At 43.4% G+C, this 25600-nt stretch overlaps 1 protein-coding gene across 1 annotated transcript in view; it reads left to right on the plus strand.

Annotated features, from left to right (window-relative positions):
• The first annotated feature begins 654 nt into the window (after positions 1–654).
• The window catches only part of Lmcd1 (LIM and cysteine rich domains 1), a 69288-nt gene continuing 44342 nt past the window's right edge, over positions 655–25600 (plus strand). Inside the window, exon 1 of the mRNA XM_008854804.2 lies at positions 655–823. Coding sequence (XP_008853026.1) covers positions 782–823 — 42 coding nt within the window. The 5' untranslated portion in view covers positions 655–781. The remainder of the gene's footprint in view (positions 824–25600) is intronic.

Here is a 25600-nt window from a genome sequence, read left to right on the forward strand (position 1 = left end):
CACACACACACACACACACACACACACACACCACTATAAAAATAATTTTATAAAATATTTTATTCTCTTCCTCCCATAATAAAGAGGATGATATGAGTTATGAGAAGGTAGCTTAAAAACTGCATTTTTAAAAGAAATCCTAATTTGCTGGAGTCTCTCCTCTCTGGTGACTTGCTCAGGTTGGACACAGCCCGAGTCAAGGCTTCTGCAGACCACCTGCTTGGCACACCCTTGGGACAAGGGGAGACAGGGTGGGCAGGGGAACACTGTTCAGCATTTATTTTTGGAGTCAGCTCTCTAAAAATACCTCCACTTTCCTATTTGCTCACTCTCCCTTTTGACCTGAATGGATGGCCGGAGTCCTGCCCGCCAGCCCCTAATCCTTTAAAGGAGAAGGGCGTGGAGATGGATTCCTCCTGCCACCAAGGGGACAGATGTGAGCCGTAGGTGGCCGTCAGGGGCCCCAGCGGCTGCCCTGACGTCAGGGCAGAGACTGGCCAAGTTCACTACCTCCTTGTGGAGGCCACTCGAAGGGAGGGGCGCAGCCTTGCTCTGTGATTGGCTGGACCGGCGCGGGTGCCTGCTCGCATTGGCTGGCGAGGTTTTAGAGGGAGTCGCGCTCTCCAATTAAAGCAGGCGGCGGTTGTTGGCTGAGCCCAGAGCTGCCCGCTGGGCGCGCGGACCTGAACCTGGCCATTCAGCCAACGCTGCCCCTGCTGCGCTCGCTCAGCCTCTGCCTGAGAAGCATAAACCAGAAGCAGTTTCTGCATCCCAGCACAGGATGGCAAAGGTGGCTAAGGACCTCAATCCGGGAGTGCAAAAGGTGAGCCGAGATAGGAGTTGACCGATTCCTTCCCTATTTCCCCTGCCCTTCTGCGCGCGGAAATGGAAACATCATATCGACAAAACTCACAGAAAACGTAGTAATACTTACTTGAGCTGACAGGCACACTCTAAAATCCAGGCTTTAAGCCATTCTTATGCAAAATATTTGCACAGGTTCCTTTTTAGTGATGTCAATTCAAGTTGAATTGAGGTAAACTTTTTTTGAAAAAAAAAAAAAAGGCACTTTTATGTGGTTAGGGAACAAGTCTTAATTCCTTCTCCTTCTCCTTTCTCCTTTCTTGCTGCCCCTGATGTGACTTTAGTGAAGGTTGAGGGCCTGTGATACAGACTCCATAGCCTTTCTCTATCCTCCTAGGGCTGTGTAATTTCCCCAGCTCGCATAACAGCTCCTTTTGCTGCTGTGGGCAGTGGCAGTCAACAGCAATCATTCTAGCACTGGGGAACGAATTTCTGTCCCCAGGGTCTGCACATTTCCCTTTCAAGAAGGGCTGGCCTGGAGCCCAGAAGGTCACGGGTTGAGTAAATTGCTGCTGGAGGGGCCAGCTGCTGTGCCTGCAGCTCCAAGTCAGCCGCCTGCTTACCTGATGCACCCTAAAGGCAGGCAGACTGGACTTCTAGAAGACTTTGTGGGTAGAAAGGGTACAGTGACAACCTATATGTCCCAGATGGAGAAACAGAAACTGACTCCAGGAAGCAGCAGGTTGGCAAGAACATCTGAGTTGCTCACCCTGGGCCTGGCAATTTTTAGCAGTACAACAGTGACCAAGCCACTTCCAGAGCCACAGTTTTCTTACCTGTGATGTAGGGAAGATAGACTCCGCCCTCTCCCAACAGCTCCAACGGCAAATGTGATACTGAAGGCTGATCTCCCCAGGCAGTAATTATTAAGCTTTGATTTCAGACCATTTAATCTTGCAGGGCAAAGTCCTCTTTTGCAGACATTCTGTGAGAGGTAGAATGAGAAGCAAAAAAAAAAGAAAGAGAGAGGGAGGGAGGGAAGGAAGGAAGGAAGGAAGGAAGGAAGGAAGGAAGGAAGGAAGGAAGGAAGGAAGGGAAGGAGAAAAGGACCATATCGGAGAGATGCAAGCCAACGTGCTTAGACACACAGCATCCCCCATCTAAGAGTGTGCCCTTCCATACAGAACCTGTCCCAGACCTCCTTCCTCCACCCCCTCCCCAAGCCCATCCTTCTGCATGTTGTGCCAAATTAGATTTAATCCGGGCATCTCCCTGGAATGTACCATGCCCTGATGCACTTGCCAGACTATTTGCTGAATCCAGTGTGTCTCCTCCAGAATTCCCAGAACACTGAGACCCCGGGAGCTGTTGGCCACTACCTAAGTGCAGCTCTGCTCTTCCTGCTCTGTGCATTTCAACTGCTTGTGGGCAGACCTCTTTCTTGCCCATCTCTGTTCTAACCTAGCACCCACACCACATACACACAGCCAGATTCAAAAAACGATGAAGAAAGTGCAGAGTAGCTGGTGGCCAAGCCCAGCACGGTTGCCTATGGCACATTGCATGCAGTATTCTTTTCTGACTTATAGCACTGTAATGCATATGTGTTTGAACCGTCACCTCCAAATTTAGTGAAAGTAACAAAATTCAGGGATGCTGACAGCACTTCACTGTCATCAGGAAAGTTAAAAGGTTTGGAGAACTATAAGCTGGTTAACAGCATGGGATATTCGACAACTCTATAGAGGCCCCCTTCTCATTAGAAGCCTGGACCTCTTGGTGAAAGCCTTGTTTGCATAGGAGGGTATGATTATCTGGATTAGAGGTGGAACATGTTCTCCTTCACATCACCATATAGTGCCAACTTCTTTGGCTCTCAAAGGGTTTATTTTCCATTTAGCTCCAATTGCAGGCTTAGAGAAAGAATGCAGTGGGTCAAGATGAAAGGGTGGATATTTTTTACCTCTTGGAATTTCAAACATCGGGAAAGATCATAGAGCAATGGATTAAGCCATGTCTTCAATACAAAGAATGGAAGAAAGGGAATTGAATCTAGAAGAAGTTGGCCTTGCTAAACAGTGCAATAATGACTAAGTGTACTGTGTCTTATCAACAACATGCTGAAAAAATTTAATTGTATATTTACTTTTAAAATCTGCAACCATTGAGGGTTTTTATAACATTTGGCTTCAGGGTACATAATCACACTTAGACATTCTGAAGCAATTTCAGACTCCTGGATCTGTAAAGGACCTAGTCACAAAAGGTGAAATGTCTTAACAAGGGTTACATGGTTTCCCCACTGCCCTGTCTCCCAAGGGCTGAGGGAAGTGGGAATTCCCAGCAGCTGGAAAGTCAAAAAAGGTCTTGAAAAGAAAACATAAAATCCAAAACTGGAGTGGCCTTAAAGATCATCCTACTGAGCCTAGACAGATGGATGGCCTCCCTTAATGTGATTGTGCATGCCCCAGACACAGACCTGGGGAGTAGTTCCCAACCGTCTCTCACCTGTGTTGAGTCAAATGCACCCACTGGCTGCTCTTAAGCCATCCTTTGCTTTTCTCCTGGGAAAGTGAAGAATCTCCAACACAGACAGGTTCCTGAGCATGGTAATACTGCCAACATTCCTTGGTGACAAATAACCTAGAATGCCAAATGTCATACCTCTTGGTGGAACCAACCAATAAAATAGATTTGTTCTTCTGTTGCTTATTAAGAATTCTGCTCATTGCCACAGGCTTTGGCTTTAGATATGAGTACAAATCCCGACTCTACCATTTACTATGTGTTCTTGGGCAAGTTAATTAACTTCTGAGTTGGTATCCTCATCTTATCTGAAAACTGAAGAGGCAGTAGAGACACCAAATTCTCAAGGTCACTGTGATAATTAGTTAAGATGATGTTTATCAAAGGCTTAGCATATAAGTACCCAGTTAAAAATCAGCCACTAGTGGAGCTGAGGAGCTAACTTAGTAAAGTACTTGCTGCATGAACATGAGGACCTGAGTTTGAGGAGCCACGTAAAAAGCCTGGCATGGTGGTATGCATATTTAATACCAGTGCTGGGGAGAAGAAGACAGATAAACCCCTGGGACTCACTGTCCAGCCAGTCTAGACCTGTTGGCAAGTCCCAGGATCCAAATGAGAAACCTGGTCTCAAAAGATAAAATGGATGGCTCCTGAGGAACAACACCTGAGGTTGACCTTTGGCCTCCACAGGCATGCACGCACATGTGCACCTACACACATGTGAACATGCATATATGCTGCACACACACAATCACATAAAATCAGCAACTAGCATGCTTGGTGGTGACGGTACATTTTGATAGTGTGTGGGTACTAAAAGAACGTGCTTTGATTTCTGACTGCACCATGTAAAAACCAACTTGCCTTCAGCTACACCTAAGTCAGTTTCTCCCCTTGCTAAGCTGGGACAGAGACCAAGGATCTTGCTTTCATTCTCACCCAACACATACAGAGTCTGTTTATGTAGAACTGAGTATCTCCTTCTGAAACTGGATGGCCAGTCACCTGGAGGTACAGAATTTGGAACTGGAAGGGAAACTTGGAGTTGTTTAGATAATGAAACTGAGGCCCAGAGTGGTCAGGATCCTGACCAAAGGTTGCTAAAAATGTGTCCAGAAGCCTGCTAGGCTCTGGAAGGACCCCTTGATGGCCAAGAATCCTTTGTAGGAATTTGGAAAGGACTAGACCAGGACAAAGAGATCTGAGAGTGTGCTCACTCTTCATGTGTCAATAGCCTGGCTCCAAAGAGTTCTGCTTTTCACTTCTCAACACAACACCCAAGGAGTACTAAGCAATGGGACATCTAAGTGCATGGCCAGTTTCAAATAGGCATCTTTCTCCACACATCTCCATATCTCATCCCACCTGGCTTTCCCGTGCTCCAGGTCAGTTACCTCCTCTGCCCTGAGCTCTCCTGATTTTGCCTCTAATTCCTGTCATGTGCAAAACTCCTGGGATAGTACTTGGGCAGGCCAGTCCAACATAAACACAGCTACTCAGGAACTGTCATTGGTTCCCCTTGTCTTAAAAACATATTAAGGTGTCACTTAAAGACCTATTGATAGCCAACACATTGGAGGCATATGGGTAGGTATCTAAAGCAGTGTGACCCCAGAGAGCTAAAAGAGAGATAGAGAGAGAGAGAGAGAGAGAGAGAGAGAGAGAGAAAGAGAGAGAGAAATTATCCAAGCCTTTAATTTTTAAAAAATGTTTTATTTATTTTTTTATGTATATGTGTGTTTTGCCTATATGTAAGTGTGCCAGTGTGTGCAGTGCCCATGGAAGCCAGAAGAGGGCACTGGATCCCCTTAGAACTGGAGTTGTGAACAGCTGCTAGCTACCATATAGGTGCTAGAACCCTAACCCAGGTCCTCTAGAAGAGCAGGCTGTACCTTTAACTGCTGAGCCATCTCTCCAGCAACCCCCATGTTTGAAATTTTTATTTATTATTGTGTGTGTATGTGTATGTGAGGATGTGTCCAGCCTCAGGAGTCAGTTCTCTCATTTCACTATGGGTTCTGGGGATTTCCAGTCTTGAGGTTTGTGTGGCAAGCACTTTCACCCACTGAGCCATCTCGCCGTCCCTAGCCATGTCTTTTTAAAAGATCTCCAGAAATACGCTGAGGCCACTTCTCTTACATGGCAGACCAGACTCTCATCCTAACATGCAGGTGAGTCTTAACAGGCTCAGTCAGAGGTTCATAGGTAACCTGAATCACTGTATGAGCCAGGTATGCTGGTGGGGGCCCTGGAAGGCTTACTGCAGGTCATCTCTGGATTTCAATGGCCACCATCTGGGCTTTGAGACTAGGCTGGCACAGGGCTTCCCAGCAGTCCTTCAGCTGGGAAGCTGTGTAAATAACTGTGGTCTCCTCTAAGGATCTTTGAGCTGGATCTTCTGGTCATACGAATTGCACAGAGGGGATGAGAACTCATCAGAGTTGGAAGGCCAGACCACTGGGCTCTTGTGAGTCTCATGATAGGAGACGATGAGTCTGCTAGGCTCCAGAAGAGGCACAGGATTGGATTTGGGAGAGGGAATCATCCTACCCTTCCTACTCACACATTCAGAATAGTCTGTGTATAATAAAGCAGAGATTTGCCAGGATGGATAACAGACCTCGAGCACTCTTATCTTGCCACTGCTTACCCAACACCATTTAAATACTCATTTCAAGAGCAGATTTCTGGCAGAGGGTTGAGTCACTGCAGTTATTACAGGCATAGACTGGGCTGGGGAATGCAGCTCCCTGGAAGAGAACTTGCCTAGCATAAGCAAGACCAGGGATGCTATCCCCAGCAATACAAAGTCAATTAATTAATGAATAAATGACCATTGGTGTTACTGCAGGTGTTTACTCACTGGAGGACTGTGTACAGGTCATTTTTTCCTAGGAAGTAACAGAACTTAGATGAAATCCAGTTTTCTTCTGCCTCTAGCCTGCTGCCGTTTTCTTTATAGCGGGCCTTGTCCCAAATAACAAGTGATTATGGTTAAAAAAATAATTTTAAAAACCACAACATGTCATTCTCATGAAAGCAAAATATCTATAAGCCTTCTAGAACAGTCCAAAGGAAAAGACAGCTGCTGCTCCTCAGTACCTTCCTTTAAAACTGTTCATTCCCTTTCATTCTATAACAAGAAGAGAATTTGTCTGCAGCAGCCAACACCTCCCCAGGTATAGAGTCACCAGCCTCTTCCAGGCCATTCCTTCAAGCCCTGGGGGACTTTCTTAACTTCATATGGGATAATTATTGCTTCCTGACCATCTTTAGTGTCACATGTGTCAACAGCATGAAGCTGTACAAGCTCTAGAAAATGCTTTCCATGGAACTTTTATAGAAGGAGATAAAGAGTAGGTGTGGACTCAAGAGCATAGAGGCTCCTTTCATGGTTAACACATATTTGTTATGTAGGCTTAAATACTTGATGCAGACACTGGTTTTTATATTTATTTATTTATTTATTTATTTATTTATTTATTTATTTATTGTGTGTATCTGTGTGTCTGTGTCTGTGTGTTCGTGTGTGTTAGGCCATGACACACCTGGCAGAAGTCAGAGGACAACTTGGCAGGAGTTGGTCTCGCCTTCCTCCACGTGAGTTTGGAGTTGAACTCAGGTAGTCAGGCTTGGTGGCAAGCACCATTACTTGCTGAACCATCTTGCCAGCCCAGACACTTGTTTTTATAAAAATAGAAATGATAATGCAATCGAAAAGCTCTATAAGATGCTCATATCAACTCCATGCCTCATGTCTGCTCATTTGTATGAGAAATGAACCTGTTCACTCTTTTTGTCCTCAGAAAGACTGTGTTTGTTCTTACTGTTATCAGCTGTTTAGATTCTTGCCTCCCAACAGGCTTATCTGTTCTGTTAGGGCAGACAAGTCTGAGAAAAAGCAAAAGAGGGGACCAAAAAAGCTTTCTTGGAGGGCCATGAGGATGCCTGGCATGTGCTCAGATACCATCTCAATTCACCTTGAGAAGACCTGAATGGAGACTAGGTTGGCTGAGGTGACATCAAGGTAGGCTAAGAAGTCAAAAACAAGGTCTCTCTGCTTGCAAAACCTAAACTCATCCATCCAAAGCAGAACTGTGGTGAAAAGAGAGAGTGAATATTACTCTAAGTTTCAAATACAAATTAAGTTCTCCAGCTCACTGAACTCATTGATAATCTGAGGTTAATTTTTCAGCATTTGCCCAATGTTACCAGGCACCTGCTCCCTGATATGTGTGGGTACCACCAGGCATATATTGTCATCCACACCAAGCCAACATCATTTTTCAGGGATGGACTAGAAACTTTCTAGAGACTTCCTCTTTTCTATAATTCTGATGACATTCTGTGGTAAGAACCTGGTAAAGAAACCATTCAAGGAATCATATTATTATATTATTATCCTCATTCTTAAAATAAATCCTAGAGTTCCTAGACTCAAAGGTTCCAGGAACTGTTCATGTGGGGATGAGCTTGTCCTGGGAATGTATACCTCCACGTGCTTGGTCAGCTTGACTCATGGTCTGTCTAGTAACATGTGAATCAGGACAAGCAAACCACAGACAAGGCCCCCATCAGAACATGCTATAAAAGGAAGGACAACTGTTACATGGGAAGAAACCAAGAACTCACTCTTTTTTGTAGCTCCCTCTTTTGAAAAGCAAAGAGCATGGATGTCCAGCCCTAGATGGCTGTTTGAAATCCACCTCATTTGTTTACAGGTTGGTTTTTTTCTCTTTCCCCTCTCTTATTTTATCCAAAATTTATCTGTGGTGACAAATTAAAAGGAATCGTTGTCAAAGAACTGAGGAGACTTGAATGATCTCTGCATGTTCAACCCCTGCAAGGCTATGGATGGGGTGGGATGGGATATAGGGAGAAATGGCCTATGGGATGGAATATGGGGAGAAAAACCCCATTTGAAAAGTTCATATAGCATAACTGAGTGCTGCCTTGACCAAGATGCCTTGACTTCCTGCACCTCTTAGAATGAAAGCAACAAGGACATCCACACCACCCTGGAGTAGAAGGGTGGTGCTTCCACACCTAGGGTGTCCCGGTTTTGTAGCAGGCGCTTATCTTCAAACTTCACAAGGTCAGGTGAACATTTTAGCTGTGGATTTAGCTTTGACCACCAAGTTCAGATGCCATTTTGAAGATCACAATGTCCACACAAAACTGAGAGCATAGCTTAGTAAGTAAAGTGCTTTCCACTCAAGCATGAGGACCTGAGTTTAGTCTGCCAGAACCCACATTAAAAAATCCAGGCCCAGCAGCACATTCCTGTAATCCCAGTGCAGGGGGGCAGAAAAAGGAGGACTCCTGGGACTTGCTGGCCAGCCAACCTAGTCTATTTGGTGAGTCCTAAGGATACAGTGAGAGATCCTATTTCATAAAATAAGGTAGAGAGCCATTGAGGAACACACTTGACCTTTGACCTCTATACACATGCATACGCGTACATGCACACAGATCTGCACACATACAACCCCCCCCACACACACACATACACATTTGCAGGCATGGAGATCTAGAGAAGAATTTCTATTTACCAAGCCCACAATCTTTGCTATCTTACTCATCTTCTCTGAGCTCCTGATTCCTCATTTCAGAAAGCAATCTAACAGTAATTCTACACTAAAATGATAGTTTAATGAGGTAAAGCAAGCAATAAACATTTTCCCCTGTTGTTACTGGCATCCTCTCTCACAGCACAAAGCAAAATTCTCATAGGTTGTTAAGCACTGGAATGTTGGAAGAGCAAGTTCAGTTTGCCTACATCTCATGTGGCTTCTAAGATATCAGATTGCAAGAACTTCTCTTTGTAGCTAAACTTGACCCAGCCATAAATACACTCAGGACACACCATATGCAAAATCACAGGAATTGCAGCAATTCATCTCAGATGTCCCATTGCTGCCCTTTAATGGCAGCCTCTGCCTTGTCCAGCTGGGGCCATTGGCCCTAGCATGGGCACATACCCTCAGATGCCTTACTTATAAAATGGAGTGATAGCCACTCATTTCTTCCTGTGGAAAATATTTATTTAGCATCTATTAAGTTTTAGTCACTGTTTTGTCACACAACATAACACAGAGTAGTGACACCAAAGCTCTGACCTGTCATGTAAATGTGGATCTGGTAGAATTCATTTCACGTGGTAGGAAAAAGGTCAAATAATGTCAGTGTTCTAGATCCTGTGTGTTCCTTGACCTCCACAACACACACACACACACACACACACACACACACACACACATCTATTTTTTTCTAGCCACCCTTACATTTCTCAGGACTGCCCACCTTTAGAGCATCACCTCACGGCGACAGTGGAGTAAGTGTGTCAGTTCTTCCCTCAATTATCACATTCTAAACATGACCCACAGGAAAGTGGCTACTGGAAGCAGAGTAAAAAGTAGCTCCCAGGGTCCACTAAAACACAGCTTCAGTGTTTATGTAGACATAGAAGTAGACCAGTCATCTTCACTGAGTCCATGTCCTCAGAGGCAGCTGAACCCTGGGCTGTATTTTTCTTAATGTCAGTGACACCAAAGGCAAAAGAACAGGGAGAGGGCTACTGGCTCAGTAATGTCCTATAAGAAATCTGCCCTTAGAAGACAGTGTCTATTTGAGCCTCATGACTAAGTGGCGTTTCTAGCTACTGATTCATGAGGCTGACCACCAAGGTGACTGTCTCAAGTAATCTGCTGGCTTTAGGAGGTGGAGAGAAAGAAGATCCCAGCTTTGTCCCCATCCTGGAGGACAGCCACTCACCCTCCAAGGGAGTCCTGCACTGTGCCTGCAGCCAGCCCTGTGGCCAGCCAGATTCCTCATTAAAAGGACTTGGCTCTAATGAGAGGGACAAGTGGTAGCAATTTATGTAAGGGAGTTTTTTTGAAATCTTGTTTTTTTTTCCTTTTCTGTTCTTTTTCCTGTGTTGAGATAAGTCTCACAGTGCAACCCAAGCTAGTCTCAAACTAATGATTTTCCTGCCTCAGTCTCCCAGTGCTATGATTCCAGATGTGCACCACCATGCTGAGCCAAAGCATGTACATTTATACTTTAAGAATATTTTATTTATTATTATCTTTTTATTTATGCATATGAGAGTATTGCCTACGTGTATGTAAGTGTACCTATATCATGCAATGCCCACAGAGGTCAGAAGAGGGTGTCAGATCCCTCTGGAACTGGACTTATGGACTCTTGTTAGCCTCCATGTGGGTGCTGGGAATAGAACCTGGGTCCTCTGCAGTGCTTTTAACTACTGAGCCATCTCTCCAGCCCCTACATTTATACTTTTATCTTCTCAGTACTAAGGATCAGACCCAGGGTCCTGAGTATACTAGGCAAGACCTCTGCGATCACTGAACTACATCCCAACTCCTTAAAGAAATGAATTTTAATGAGAAAACTGTGGCTAGAATTGAGGTTGTCAATGAGCAAAACTATTACATCTTTTTATTCATAACTTCTGACTGAAATGCAGCATTTTATTCCATTATGAAAGAAGACAAAGGCCTTGGAAGTTTATCAGCCTCAGGCCTTTAAAACCAATAGATACCAGTAATAATACTTCAGAGGTTAGATTTGGGCATACTATTTATACTCATCCTTGCTCTGAAAAAACAGCAATAACAACCACTGTTATTTATTATTAATCAAATTTTAAAAGGAACATATGTTACTAAATCATAGATATGGTTTTATGCTGACAATATTTCAATATTGGTTTCCTTTGTAATTTTACCTTATGCATTTAAAACATGGTTCCAAGAGAGACTTTCCTGTCAGACAGCCAGAAGAGCCCTTCCCATTACAATTAAAGTGTTAACATTATTGTGTATACACACAGATACATGTATATATAAACATACACCTGCACATATCGATGGTGGGTGGAGATCTGAGGTTGCTGGAGTAGACAAACTAGATTCAAGTTCAACTCTACCATTATTTTCCTTGAAAAGTTCTATTAGGTCTGAGACTTAATTTCCTCATCAATAAAATGTACTTAAAAGCCACTGTACTCACTGTAATGGCCTGTTAAGTTCTATCATGATGCTTGACTTATAACAAGTATGTGTTAAACACAGCTATCATCATTAGAACTGAAGAGGATAAAATCCTGAAGAAAATAAAACATTACTTGGATGAAAGTCTCTTACCCACCCCTAATTTGGCCAAATAGAAATTTTTTCTGGTGGTGCACACCTGTAACCCCAGCATTCAGAAAGCTGAGATAGGAAGATTGCCACAAGATAAAGGCCAGCCTGGGCTACATAATACAACCCTATTTCAAAAAAGAAAATAATGTAGTTTGTTCAAGCATGGTATTACTTGCTGACCTGGGAAATGGAGAAATGGACAAAAAGGGATCACAAAACCTAAAGATTCCTGAAAAGGCGTCATCAGAGAATCGTGGTGCCTTGACCAGAGGCACAAATATGAGGCCAGGGAGATCAGAGGAAGAAGTGCTTAATCTTACACAGGGAGGTCAGTGAAACTTCCCAAGGAGGTGATTTGAGCTGCGTGTTGAAAGATGAGGATGGACGAGGACCCGGTCACAGTCCAGTGTTCTGCCTTGTACTGGATGCTCATGTTTCCCATCACACTGGGCGTCTAACTTGGGGAACAGCAGCTGTCTGGACTGAGGAGAAACTCATTCCAGTCTCTCCCTCCATCCACAGCTGCCTGTCCTTTTGTTTTCTTATCCCAGAGCTTGTTCTTTTTCCTCAGTCAAGACCCTCTGAGATGGTAGGATATTCAGACCTGGCACAATAACATGGAGGAAACTTCCCATGGGGCTGTGTTCAGACTCCCAAGCCCAGCAGGGAGTTCCAACAAATTCACCCACACTGAGCGTGATTTTTTTGCAGAAACATCTAGATTGTGTCATGACACAAGAAGAACAAAGAGAGAATTAAAAATGTACAGTATGTGAGGGAAGAAGGGCACACACACATACACACATGTACACACACATACACATGCACAAACACATGTACACACACATATGCACATTCAGTATATGAAGGAAGAAGGGTACACACACACATTCTCTCTCTCTCTCTCTCTCTCTCTCTCTCTCTCTCTCTCTCTCTCTGAGTGACTTAGCATACCTCGTATGTGAACAGAACGTGAAAACGCCACCCAGTACCACAGAATGTGTGTGCCCTGAGTTTTCCCCTGAAACTCTGATTCCATTTGAATGATAATTAGAAGAACATAAATCCCAAGTACCATTCCTTGATGCACTCTGAGGATGACAGTCAGCCTTCTAAAAGATGGAGACTTGGTCCTCCAGACCCAGATCCTGAATCAGAACAATTTCTTTCATACTGTTCTTCCTGCAGATTTCTGACTCTGTCTGAAAATCTGGATTCCTTTTTGCCTCATTCCAGAGCAGGTGATAAACCAAAATGAAGCATACGTAATTAGGATAGCAAAATGTCACTAGGTTGGATGTGACTGAATTTTGTCACGTACATATGGTATTGTTAAATGAAGGGGGGCAAGCCCTCAGATGATTCCCTGCCAAATTTTATGGGAAATGAAAATATGGTCATCATCGTTCTGTTTGCAAGGGCCTAAAGAAAGGGCACAATTGAGTAGAGAAACTGTTTCCTCAAGTCTGTCTTCCTACACAGCCCGCAGACCTCATCAACCCAGGAGGAAAACAGTCCTGTAATAAGATTCACAGCTCATTAGACTTCTTATCATCACAGCCTCCACCTTTCCTAAGGCCCAGGGTTAGGACTGTCACAGGGGAAATCATTGCATTATTTGAATAATGCTTGTGCTATGCATTTAAGCAATTAAAATTAATTTTGAAGGGATGGAAAAGCCCTTGGAGATTCTCAGCTTTCTTTTTTAACAGGCAAGGTAACAGACTGAGCCAGATGACATGTTCAAGGTCACATGGCTAGTTCATAGAAGAGCTAAGATGTAGGTCACGAATGTAACTCTTTCATAGTGTGTTTGCCTGACATGCACATGGCCTGGGTTCTACCATCTCTAGTAACAGGAAGAGGAGGAGGAGGAAGAGAGGGAGGTAGAGGAAGAACAGGAGAGGAGGAAGAGGAGCCAGGCAGGGTACCATAATATTTCAGGTTCAGAAGGACTTTTAAAGCTGTATTTGGGGGCTAGGTATATGGGTCAATTGATAAAATGCTTACTTAGCATTCACAAAGTCCTGGGTTTGATCCCTACATAAACCAGGTATGGTGGCTCAGGCCTACAATAGCAACACTCAGAGGCAGAGGAAGAAGAATCAGAGAGTCAAGGTAACCTCTTCAACTAAATAGTGAGTTTGAGGCCAGCCAGGGCTATATGAGACCGTCTCAAAAACAGAATTAACAAACAAAAACCCTCTAACTTCCTAACATGCCTAACTTCCAACTCCAGAATCTTACATGCAGAATGAAATGGGCAGCTATGATAATACATTAGGGGACTCCCATGCCTCTTGGTAGAGTTGGTTGATTTTTGTTTTGTTTCTGGGGTTTTGTTTGGGGTTTTGTTTCTAACTCCTCTCATCCTTAGAAAGCTCTCCCTTCTTTTAAGCTAAAGTCTCTCTCTCTGCACACACTCTCTCTGTCTCTCTCTGTCTCTCTCTCTGTCTCTCTCTCTCTCTCTCTCTCTCTCTCTCTCTCTCTCTCTCTCTCTCTCCTTCCTTGATCTGTTCGATCTGTTCCATGATTCAAAGGCCGATTGTTTTCTGAAGCTCCAGTTCCAGTTCCCCTGCCAAGTCCTCTGCACCAGTCAGCTTGAAGGTCAGAGCTCCTGTTTCAAGGGTCACTTTCCAGCTCTGGGAGACCTAGTGTCAGCCTTCAGCTGAGGGAGATGGGCCTCTGAATTCCCTGAGGTTCAGTTTGGGCAGTGCTTTCTCCATCTAGGTAGAACAGTCCCCCCTCCATCCATCCTCACCCTCTTCTCTGCCAGCAACAGTCCTGTGTCTTGAAAGGTGACTTTTAAAATGGAAAAGCTAGAAAGAAGGCATTAAGTACCTTCAACTAACTACGAGAAAAACTCCCAATTCCATCCATGTCTGATACTTCAGAAAACTGAGCACTCTTGTACTTTTGTACCCAGTTGTTTTTAAGAGGGGTGGATGAGAAAGAGCTATGTGCATAAAATCTGAGAAGGCTAAGGAAGGAAAGAAGAAACCCTGACGAATCAAGAAAATATCCAAAATTTGGTGTGTGTGTGTGTGTGTGTGTGTGTGTGTGTGTGTGTGTGTGTGTAAATCAGAGGTCAACCTTGGGTGTTGTTCCTCAGCTCCCATTTACCTTATTTTATGAGGAGTTTTTGAGGCATTTGGCCTGGAACTCATACTTACTGACTAGGCTGACCAGTATGCCCAGCAATCCACCCATCTCTGTTTCCCCACTGCTGGGATTACAAGTGTGCATCACCAAGCCCTGCTTTATACATCAGTGCTGAGGATCAAACTCAGATCCTGGTGCTTGCACAAGTATTTTGCTGACTAAGCTATCTCTGTAGCCCCTAGCCTAGATAACCTTTTTTTAAACTGCAAAGTTGTCATTGTTCATTGCCATATGAAATGCTAGAATAGTAAGAGAGTAATCAATATATCTTTGTGATATTTTTTTCCACCTGGAGGGAGCACTCAATAAATAAATATGAGAACTGGCCATCAAAATGGTCTTTACTTAAGTATCTTTACTTAAAGATACTACCAAGAAAGTAAAAGGCAATCCACAAAGAAAAAAATATTCCAAATATTATAGACATATATGCATCTGAAAAAGAGTTGTATCCAGAATATATAGATAACTTCTACAAATTGATTATAAAAGTCCATCTTTTTTTAAAAAAAATGTATTTTCTGAGACAAGGTTTCTCTGTAGCCCTAGCTGACATGGAACTCACTATGTGGACCAGGCTGGCCTGGATCTCCCAGAGATCTTCCAGCCTCTACCACCTGAGTGCTGGGATTAAAGGTGTACACCACCATACACAGCAAAAAAAAAAAAAAAAAGTTTTATTTAAGCATATGTATATGTACCTGCCTGCTTGTCTATATATACCACATGCATGCAGGTGCCCTCTGAGGTCAGAAGAGGATGTAGGACCCCAGGAACTGGAGTTATAGGTGGTTGTGAGCTTCCTGATTCATCAAGTACTGGGAACTGAAGCCAGTCCTCTGCAAGAGCAGTAAGTGCTCTTAACCACTGAGTATCTCTCCAAGCCCCTAAAAATCCAAGTTTTGAAGAACAGGTGAAGACTGAAATAGAAATATCACAAAAGAAGGTGCCTAAGTAGCTACTAAACACAGAGGGCTGACATGATTATTCCTCAGAAAAATACAAATAAAAGGATAATGAGATTGTGTTATCTACCTAGCAGAATGCTAAAATTAAATACTTGACATTACCAAGTGTTGGAAAGAATGTGGAACAAATGGAACCTGCACAGGTTGCCAGGAAGAATATAAGATATTACTTCCACCCCAGGAAGCTGGCAAGTAGCTTCTAATACAGTTAAATATATCTACCCTGTAACAATTTGACATCTAGGTATATATTCAAGAGAAATGATCATAGGTGTCCACTATAAACACTTAGACAAGAGGTCCTAGAAGAATTTTATTCACAATAGCCCTGAACTATAAACAATTCAAATCTCCACCAATAGACGAATGGATATTTATCCATCAGTTGCCAAAACCTAATCTATGCAGTTACCTGGGTAAGCCTGATCCTGTCAGATAAAAGCTAGAAACAAAAGAATAAAAACAAAAGAACTAAAACAAAAGAACACAGTATGTATGTTCTTCTATATAAAGTTCAAATCAGGGAAAAATAATCTATCGAGATGGAAGTCAGAATAGCAGCTACTTTTCTGAGAAGTGGATACTGACTAGAAAGAGGCACTTAGGAACCTTCTAGAATGTAGGTGTTCTGTATGGTCTTATAGAATACACGTATAAAGTAATCAAGTGAATACTTAAGATTTTAAGGGTTTTTTGTTTGTTTGTTTGAACTCTAAAGCCTGACACAGTAGCACACACATCTGTAATTCCTATGATCCTATAGGAAGACAGGAACTGGGAGCAGAAGAATCCAGGCCAGCCTGGCAAGCATGGCAATGAACAACAGACCCCATCTCAAACAAGGTGGAAGGCATTGATCAACTCCTCCACATGTGCACCATGACACCTATGTGCATGCGCAGCACACATGCACATCATACACATACACACTACCATACACATGCAAAGGAAAAAAACTCTATGTAAATTATCTTTGAAGTGCTGCTAAAATTTTAAGAGACACTGTTTAATAATAAAGGAGAGTGGGCCATGAGCAGAAGGGTGAGGGGACAAAGGGGCTGAGGGCTGAGTTCTTGCTGTAGCCAGGTAAACACATTAAGAAGGAAGTCTGTCCTTCGGAGCTGCTGCTAGGGTTCTTTCAAATCTTTTCCTTGATTTCAGTTCCTCTTTAATCACATCTACAACATTCAGCCTCCCAAGAATGAGCTGTCACTGGTTCCCTGAACATACCTGCATGCCAAGAGGGCCTATCTTCTACCTGTCCTCTGTGTTATCCTCCATGAGGCCAACAAGTTAGACCAAATCTCTCCTCTGAGCTTCAGTCATGCATATGTTCTTACTGAGCACACCTGTCTTATTTCGAGTGGCCCTGAGACATCTGTAATTGTTGTCTTGCTTGCTTAACTTTGCACCAAAATATCCTGTTTATGCCAAAATCCTCATGGCCTCCTTCCTCTCTGTGTGTTCCCTGTAACCTTGGCACAAAGTAATATTGTGGATAGAACAGGGACGGAAGGTGACCAGGAAGTAGGAGAGAGAAGGAAATGCATGGAGTGGAGGAACAGCCACTTTACTCTTCTAGCAGAGACCACTCTTCCTGGGAAGATAGAAAGATGGAAGGAGAGCATGGGAGTGGAGGGCATAGATATGGGAAAAGGGGGACCATTAACCTCTCTTATTTGGGCTCACACGCATGCTGCGTATGCTAAGACATTTAGATTAGTGAGCCCAAACCAGAACCAGCAGAGCAGTGGTAGGATAGGACAGTGGAGGGAGACAGACACCTTGGTGGTACCAGGAGGTACCATAGATGAAGAGGAAACTAAAGTGACGGGCATGCCACTCAGAAACCAGACTCAGAATTTTTTTTAATTTTATTTATTTTTATTTTATGTGTACGCATGTATTGCCTGCATGTATGTGAGTGCACTCATGTCCTGCAATGCCCTCAGAGGTCAGAAAATGCTATCGGATCCCCTGGGACTGGAGTTATGGACAGTTGTTAGCTGCCATGTGGGTGCTGGGATTTGAACCCCAGTCTTCTGCAAGAACAACCAGTGTTCTTAACCATTGAGCCATCTTTTTAGCCCCAGACTCAGAAATTTTGACAAGTATGTTGGAAGCCTGCTTATCTTCCCTCAAACTTATTTACAAAAGAAAGGCTGCAGGATGGCGGATGAGCCACACCTCAATAACTTTCCGGTTTCCAAACAACCTACTCAGCCTTCCTGTGAGCCTTGAAGCCCTGGTTTTCTGGCCGGAGGTCTCCTGAGAACAAACTCCAGGGATTTCCACACGCTGGGGCGACAGTTGGCCCCATCACCAAACATCAGTCACGTCTCAGAGATGGCCCTCCTGAGGAAAACCGAAAGCTGGCTGAAATCGAGGCCAAACTGCTCCTAGCTCAGACCCATATCTAGTTTAAGTTTCTAGCCCTTGATGAATATTTATACCAAAATAGGGCCAGTGGAAAAGTTCCATCTGCACAGATTTTCAGTTTTGCCTTCCCTCAGCCACCCTGACCAAGCTCAGGAAAACAGCCTTATCATTGCCAAGTGCAGACTCTTCGAAGTCCAAGAGACGCTGAGGAGGCCCTGGACCACAGAATTCCTTCTTATCCTGAAGATTCTTGAGTAGGAATTCCCCTTTTTAAAAATGCTTAATATCAATGCCGCTTGGTGCTTTATAATTTTAGTCAAGCCCTCAATACCATGTTGACCTTTGTGCGAACACTATTTTAAAAGTGTGGATGAATCTATTTAAAATTTTGCTGGGAAAAATTGCTTTCTTAGTTGGTATTTTTTAAATATTATTTTAAAAAGTCTAGGGCTGGGAGATAGCTTGGTGCAAGGCAAGCAGGAAGACCTGAGTTTAGTCCCCAGAACCCATGTTTTTAAAAAGGTCAGGCATGGTGGCATACTCTTATAATCCCAGTATAGAGAAGGCAAAAAAACAGGCAGATCTCTGGAGTTTGCTGGCCAACCAGCCAGCCTAGCATACTTGAAGAGTTGCAAGTCAGTAAGAGACCCCATCTCAAAAAGATGGACAGCACCTGGGGAACGACACCTGAGGTTGTTCTCTGGCCTCTGCAAACACATGCATGAGCACTCACGCACACATGTGCCCTGCACATACACAAACACCCTCTCCACATACACACTTACCAAAAATAATCTAAATGACAGAGTTAATTATTTTAATTCTTCTTGTATTTTCCCACGTCCAGTACTTGAACTTTGGACCTTGTATATGCTAGTGAAGTGTTCTACCACTGAGCCACCTCGAGCCCTCCTTTCTTTGCTTTATTGATAAAGAAATATCTCCAAATCATCCCCTTAGTTTATTATTAGTTATTTCTCTACTCCTTAGAGTCCAGGGACCAGGTCTTCAACCATGTCCTGCCCTTGATGTGAGCGGATAAACTTGAGCCTTGCTCTTGCCCATCATGGGCTGCACCCTGGGCATTGCACTGGGTCATTGTTTCCTAATCTTTGCAAGAGCCTCCTTTTATATAAATACCCTCATCATGGGTAAATTCTGATTCAGAGGGTTGGTGTGAACTGCCAAGGCTACTTAGTCACTGATAAAGTATAGAACATTTGACCCATAGCTCTTCCCACTATTCCTAGTATGTCTCCAGGGTTCTAGAAGTCTGGTTCACAAATTTGGTCACAGGTTGAATTTAGTCAACATGCAGACATGCAAATTGGTAAGAGTCTAGCCTCCTTTTCACATCTCCAGTCCTTTTAACTATATGTCCTAGTTACTGTCCTGATGCTTTGATAAACGCCTTGACTAAAGGCAGTCTGAGGAGGAAAGCATTCATTGCACTTACTGGTTACAGTCCGTCATCTACCCGGGAACTCAAAGCAGAAGCTTGAAGCAGAAACTATGGAGGAATGCTGCTTGCTGACTTGCTTTCCCCTGGCCTGTTCAGCCACCTTTCTTATCTAGCCCAGACCCATCTGCCCAGGGATGGTATTGCCCACAGTGGCCACAGGCCAATCCCATGGAGAAAATTCCTCAAGATTCCCTCTCCCCAGGTTTGTGCCAAGTTGACAAAAACTAACCACCATGTTATGTCAGGGAGAAATTCTCTTTACAGTACTAGAATGTCTGACTTCTTAATGCCAAGGTTCATCTTAAACTCATGGTGAACAGGCCGAGAACTTATAAAAGGCAATTGTATCTCACTAGAATTCAATGATATTGTTTTGCAATTTGCTGTATTTCTATAGTTACTTTCTTTTTTCTTTTCTTTTTTTTTTTTTACTTTCTATTTTAAATACACTTTAAGGGTAAAGTTATTTTTCAAGAAACAAGTTTTCAAAAAGTGATTTGTGTAACTATAAATAAGTAGATAGTCACACAGATGGTATGTAGAGGACAAAATTCATGAAGAAGGAAGACAGGGTTCTATAAACATCTGATGTTTGATTTTCCCTGATCTCCACAACACTTTGCAGTTTCCAAAACATCTAACATGCATTATCATGTGTGATTCTTACAGTCATCCCACAAAGCTGCTAAAGATTATGATTTATTTTTATAGAGATAGAAAAGGACTGGCGGTTAGTTCAGTGGTGAATGCTTGCCTAGCATGCGTGAGGTCCTGGGTTCTATTCCCAATATCATCAAAAAGTATAATAAAACTGGGTGTGGATGACACATGCTTATGATCCCTTCATTCAGGAGGTAGAAGCAAGAGGACCTAAAGTCCAAGGTCATTCTCAACTATGTAGCCAGGCCCCTCCCCACAAAAAAATGTAATTGGGGCTGAAGAGATGATTCAGTGATTAAGAGCACTGGTTGCTCTTGCAGGGGGCCTAGGTTCAGTTTCCGGCACCCATATGGCAGCTAACAACCATCTGTAACTCTATTCCAAAGGATCTGTCACCCTCTTCTGGGCTCTGTGGGCTTTGCATACATGGGTACACTTACTTTTATATGCAGGCAAAACACTCAGATGCATAAAATAAATATAAATAAATCAAAAAAAAGTGTGAGTATAATTAAGATTTTTAAAATGAAGTTGAAGGGGCAGAAAGGACTTTTTGGGACAGATAGGTAGTGTGACTAATAGCCAGGGTTCAAATTCAATGCCACAACCTACAGTAGGTGAAGACCCCTTCCCCAACACTGTGAGCAAATCACTGTCGGAGCGGATAAAGGGGTATTCCAAGCAGTGCACCAAGACCAGAAGTGCCCTGGAAAATCTGCAAAACTTAACGATGCTCACAATTGGCCCAGCACTTGAATGTATTCTCTTTCATGGAAAATCCTGGAGCCAAGACTCCCTACAGAAGTCCGCTCTTCCCTCTCTAGTAAGCCACTTTCCAAGACAGTGAAGGTAATGAGCTCTTCTCTCCAGGGAGGATCTCTTACCTTCAGGATACTGGCATGCAAGTGGTGCCACGAACTAGAAATGAGTTCTGAAACAAGGATATTCTTTCTAAATCTACCACCCTTGAGTGGGTGACTGGGATTTGGTATTAGACCCGGGTGCCTAGATGGATGGAGATACAATAAACGGGGATCAGGTGCCAAGGAAGATAAGTGTCAGTTCCATGTGTCTATGCATTGAGTCCAGGAGCTGAGAAAGCATCATTTGGTAGAACATCTTCTTTTTAATTTATTTATTTTTTCAACTTTATGTGTATGAGTGTATTGCCTGCATGTATGTGAGTGCACCCGTGTTGTTCAATGCCACGGAGGTCAGAAGAGAGCTTCGGATTCCCCTGGAACTGGAGTTAAGGACTGTTCATAGCCGCCATGTGGGTCCTGGGAATCGAACCCAGGTCCCCTGCAAGAGAAGTCAGTGCTCTTAACCGCTGAGCCATCTCTCCAGCCCACATTGAGTATTCTTGAGTGCACCCGTTGTTCAATGCCACGGAGGTCAGAAGAGAGCTTCGGATTCCCCTGGAACTGGAGTTAAGGACTGTTCATAGCCGCCATGTGGGTCCTGGGAATCGAACCCAGGTCTTCTGAAAGCGCAGTCAGTGCTCTTAATGGCTGAACCATCTCTCCAGCCCCCTAGAGCATCTTTTTTTTTGGAGAAAAGAGCAGATGCTAGCTGGAGATAGAGGGGGCTTCTGAGGATGGCACAGGAGGGGACTGCTTAACGTTATAGGAGACTGCTTAATGTTAGCTTTTGATGCCAAGGAGCAAAAGTAGCAGGCAAAAATAAAAGTGTTATAAAGGGGCTATCTAAGCAAATGTGTGTTAAGGAGCTGCCAAATGCCAGATGTTATTCTAGGGACTGGAACCCAACAATAAACTAGACACAGAGGGACTCTTCACCCTAGGACTTACAATCTAGCAGGAAGGAATGTGCTGAAGAGTTAATTCATCAACACCCTGATGGGTATCACAAGGAAGTAAGTCACAGGGCTTTCTAAGACCACATGATAAGTGTGTGAAGGATGGAGAAGAATCTGTTAAATGAGGGGAAAAAAGAACTGGTCTAAGCAGAGGGTCATGCGTGAGGGCAGTTTCCTGTACTTAGAGGCACACGGGAACCTGGCATCTTTCCTGAGGCAGGCACATCTTTAAAAGAATATTCTAAAGGAGACAATTTTTTGCAAACTACCTTGGGATCTGTAGTTCTGATTTGTCATTTGAACTGTGTCTAGTTATTTTCAAAAGTGATGCCTTAACAGCGAATTATTTGCAAAGTAAATGACCATCTCTCATGCCTGTTTTTGCTTGGTTGGTTGGTTTTGATTATTTATTTTTATCATTTCTGTTAATGTGGGGGAACCCGCTGTGACATGACTGTGGAGGTCAGAAGAAAACTTTTAAGAGTTGGTTCTTTCCTCCCACCATGGGTTCTGGGGATCCAACTCAGGTTATCAGGCTTGTGTGGCAAATGCTTTTACCTACCAAACCCTCTCTTTAGCCCTTGTTTGTTTGGTTTTTTGAAACATGCTTTCCCTAGGTAGACCAGACTGGGTTTAAACTCATAGAGACCCACCTGCCTCTGTCTTCTCAGTGCTGGAATTATAGCCATGAGCCATCATACCAACATCTAATTTCTGTGTTATAAAATTTGGTTTAGAAAAACAAATGACCTATAAACTCCTTAAGATCTTAAGGATCTGTGACTTTCTTACATGCAGAAGCTGACTATACATAGTATGTACAACTTGGCCATTATGCCAGGGGGAGTCAAGCAAAAGATGAAATATTTGAACTAAAAATAAGTGTACTTAATTTTCATTTTTAAAAACATGTTAGAAAAAGAGAGGAAAAAGGGGAGTCAGTTACAAGAAGGGCGCCTGTTTGAAACCAGAAAAACATCTTACCACAGGCAGGACACTAAAACACAGTGTTATTTTATCATTGAGGCATTGATGTTGGTTCAAGGAAGTGTGGTGTGTGTGTGTGTGTGTGGTGCGTGTGAAAGCTTCCACTATTAAGCTAACCTGCAATTTAGGCCTGAGGTTCCTAGCAGGAGGCATTTGCATAGAGAAGCCCACAGACTTTTACTAATGGTGAGGCACAGCACTTCTATACAACACATTTTCTTTGAGAATACTAAAATTCAGATTAAAAACCCTCCTACTTGGATATCTCCAGTTCCCCCATTCCAAAACTAACTCCAATAGAAGCATGTTGTCCCTGGATAGATAAAGAGTGCCGCACATTTAAATCCACACATGCACATATACACACAACCACACCCCAAATTATATTCTTATAGCAAGACATTCTTAAGATAGCCCACTGCTAAAATCACGAATGTCTCAAAAAGCTGGAAGGTAGAAAAAGCAAGTATAGCCAGCCTCAAGATTAGTTTTATATTCAAAACAAAGTCAATGAAGAGTTAGAATCTAAGAGCCCTGAAGTGAGTTATACTTTAATTCCCATGTGTAACCTGAAGACATCAGGCCCAAGAACTAGCAGCTTGTTCTCATTTAGGAAATGGGGGTTCAGTGTGAGGGAGGAAGGGATCCCATGAAGGAACCTTATTTTCTCTTCTCTTTACTTCCCCCAAGCTACTTGGATAAGATTCTAAGGGGGAGGGGATCAGATAACTTCTGGTTCAGAGTGAGGTTGGCAGCTCTGCTGCACCACCCACAAAACTGCAGGATGTATCCAAGGAAAGGAAAAGATGGCTCCTAGGAAAAGACTGTGTGGGAGACAAAGACTGCCTGGACAGAGGTCAGAAGTACCAAGTCAGCTCCTGCCCTCTAGGAATGCACTTCATAGCCAACGGCTACCCTCTGGGAATGCAAGTGGTCTCAAAAGATCCATTAAAAACTCCAGGGTAGGGCTGGAGACATGTCACTGGCTAATTTTGGACCTTTTGCAAAGGTCCAGGGTTTGGTTCCCAGCACTTACATGGCAGCTAACAACAGTCCAGGGGCTCCAACGTCCTTTCCTGGCCCCAACGGGCACTGCATGCATGTGATGCACTTGCATGCAGGCAAAACATTCATAGGCATAAAAAAAAATAGATAAAATATTGAAAATAAACCTCCAGGATATAGGTTAAGTATATAGATCAGTTGTAGAATGCTTACCTAACGTACAGGAGGCCCTGGGCTCAAGTCCCCAGCACCACCAAAACAAAAAAACACAATTCAGAGTGATATATCATATCTCAGGCTAGTAATCCCAGAGCTCACAAGACTAAGGCAGGAGTGTTGTCATGATTTCAAGGATAGCTTGGGCTACAGAGTGAGTTCCAAGCCTGTCTGAGCTACAATGTGAGATATTATCTCAACAGAAACAAAACAAGACAACAATACAAAACAAAACAAATCCCCTGGGGCAAGGGATATGACTTAGTTGTTGGAGTGCTTGCCTAGCACACAGAGCCCTGGATTCAATCCCCAGCACTACTTAAACCAAGAGTGGTATGACCTATAATCTAGCCCTCGGGAGGTAAAGGCAGGAGGGTCAGAAGTTCAAGGTCAGCCTTGACTATATAGGGAGTTCAAGACCCTATTTCAGCCCCTCCTCTCAACAACAACAAAAATCAATCCCTCTTAAGAGGAGGAGGGAGGAGATGAGAGGAGGAAGAGAAGGAAAAGGAGGCAAGCGGCCCCTCTTTGCTTTTGTGTAATTCACTTTACACATTAGCCTACTCAGCACAGTATTGGTAGTTAGTTCAAAGGCAGCTGATGCCAAAGGAAAATCTGAGTTCAGTCTTAAAAATCCTACCCCATTAGTCCAGTGGGGTCTCTCAGTCCTAAGATTTGTGGACCTGCTTTAGTACAGCAGCATGTAAACATAGGCTGTTAGTAAGCGGCTCGCAGCCAAGGAGGCTGGCTTCCTTTCCCTCTCCATCACTATAGCTTGCTCCCTGCCAACAAACAGAATGTTAAACAAAATTGTCTGTGACCAGGGCTTGTGCCACCAGATTCCTAGATTCTCTATGTGCGGTCACAAGAGCCGCTCACTCAGCAGTGAATCTCTCAAGATTTGGAACTCTGCACCTTGCCCTTAACTCCTTTGTTGGGGTGACTCCTATCTCCTGGCCGTTAGAAGATACAGGAGACTTTCAGTGAATATTTCTAGGCTACATAATTTCAAGGGCTCTTCTTGTCAAAGGCTATCTAAAAGAGGGGATTCGGCTATACAAATCATTTCATAGAACTGCAGTAGCTCTTAATGTCTCTCATCTCAGGACTTCCTAAAAAATTGCAAACCCACGGAAAATGTGCTGATGTGGGTCTGACCATTTTTCCCCATTTTTTAAATGTAAGGGCTAACAGTACAAAAGAGTAAAATTATCAAAAAGACAGAGAAAAGAAAGAATAGAAAATAGACGGCATCCTAGTTTAGTTAACCAAGCATTCACACTATTATATGCCAAGCAATCATGTGGGGAGGCAGACATTACTAGACATTAGCAGACTAGATGATTGGGTGAACTGATTGCAGTGCATTAGTTCACACCTATTTGTAGAGGGCATATTCCAACACCCCTATTGGATACCTGAAACCATGGCAGTAGTTCCA

Source organism: Nannospalax galili, unplaced genomic scaffold (assembly GCF_000622305.1).
Source record: "Nannospalax galili isolate Female #2095 unplaced genomic scaffold, S.galili_v1.0 scaffold406, whole genome shotgun sequence".
Lineage (NCBI taxonomy): Eukaryota > Metazoa > Chordata > Mammalia > Rodentia > Spalacidae > Nannospalax > Nannospalax galili.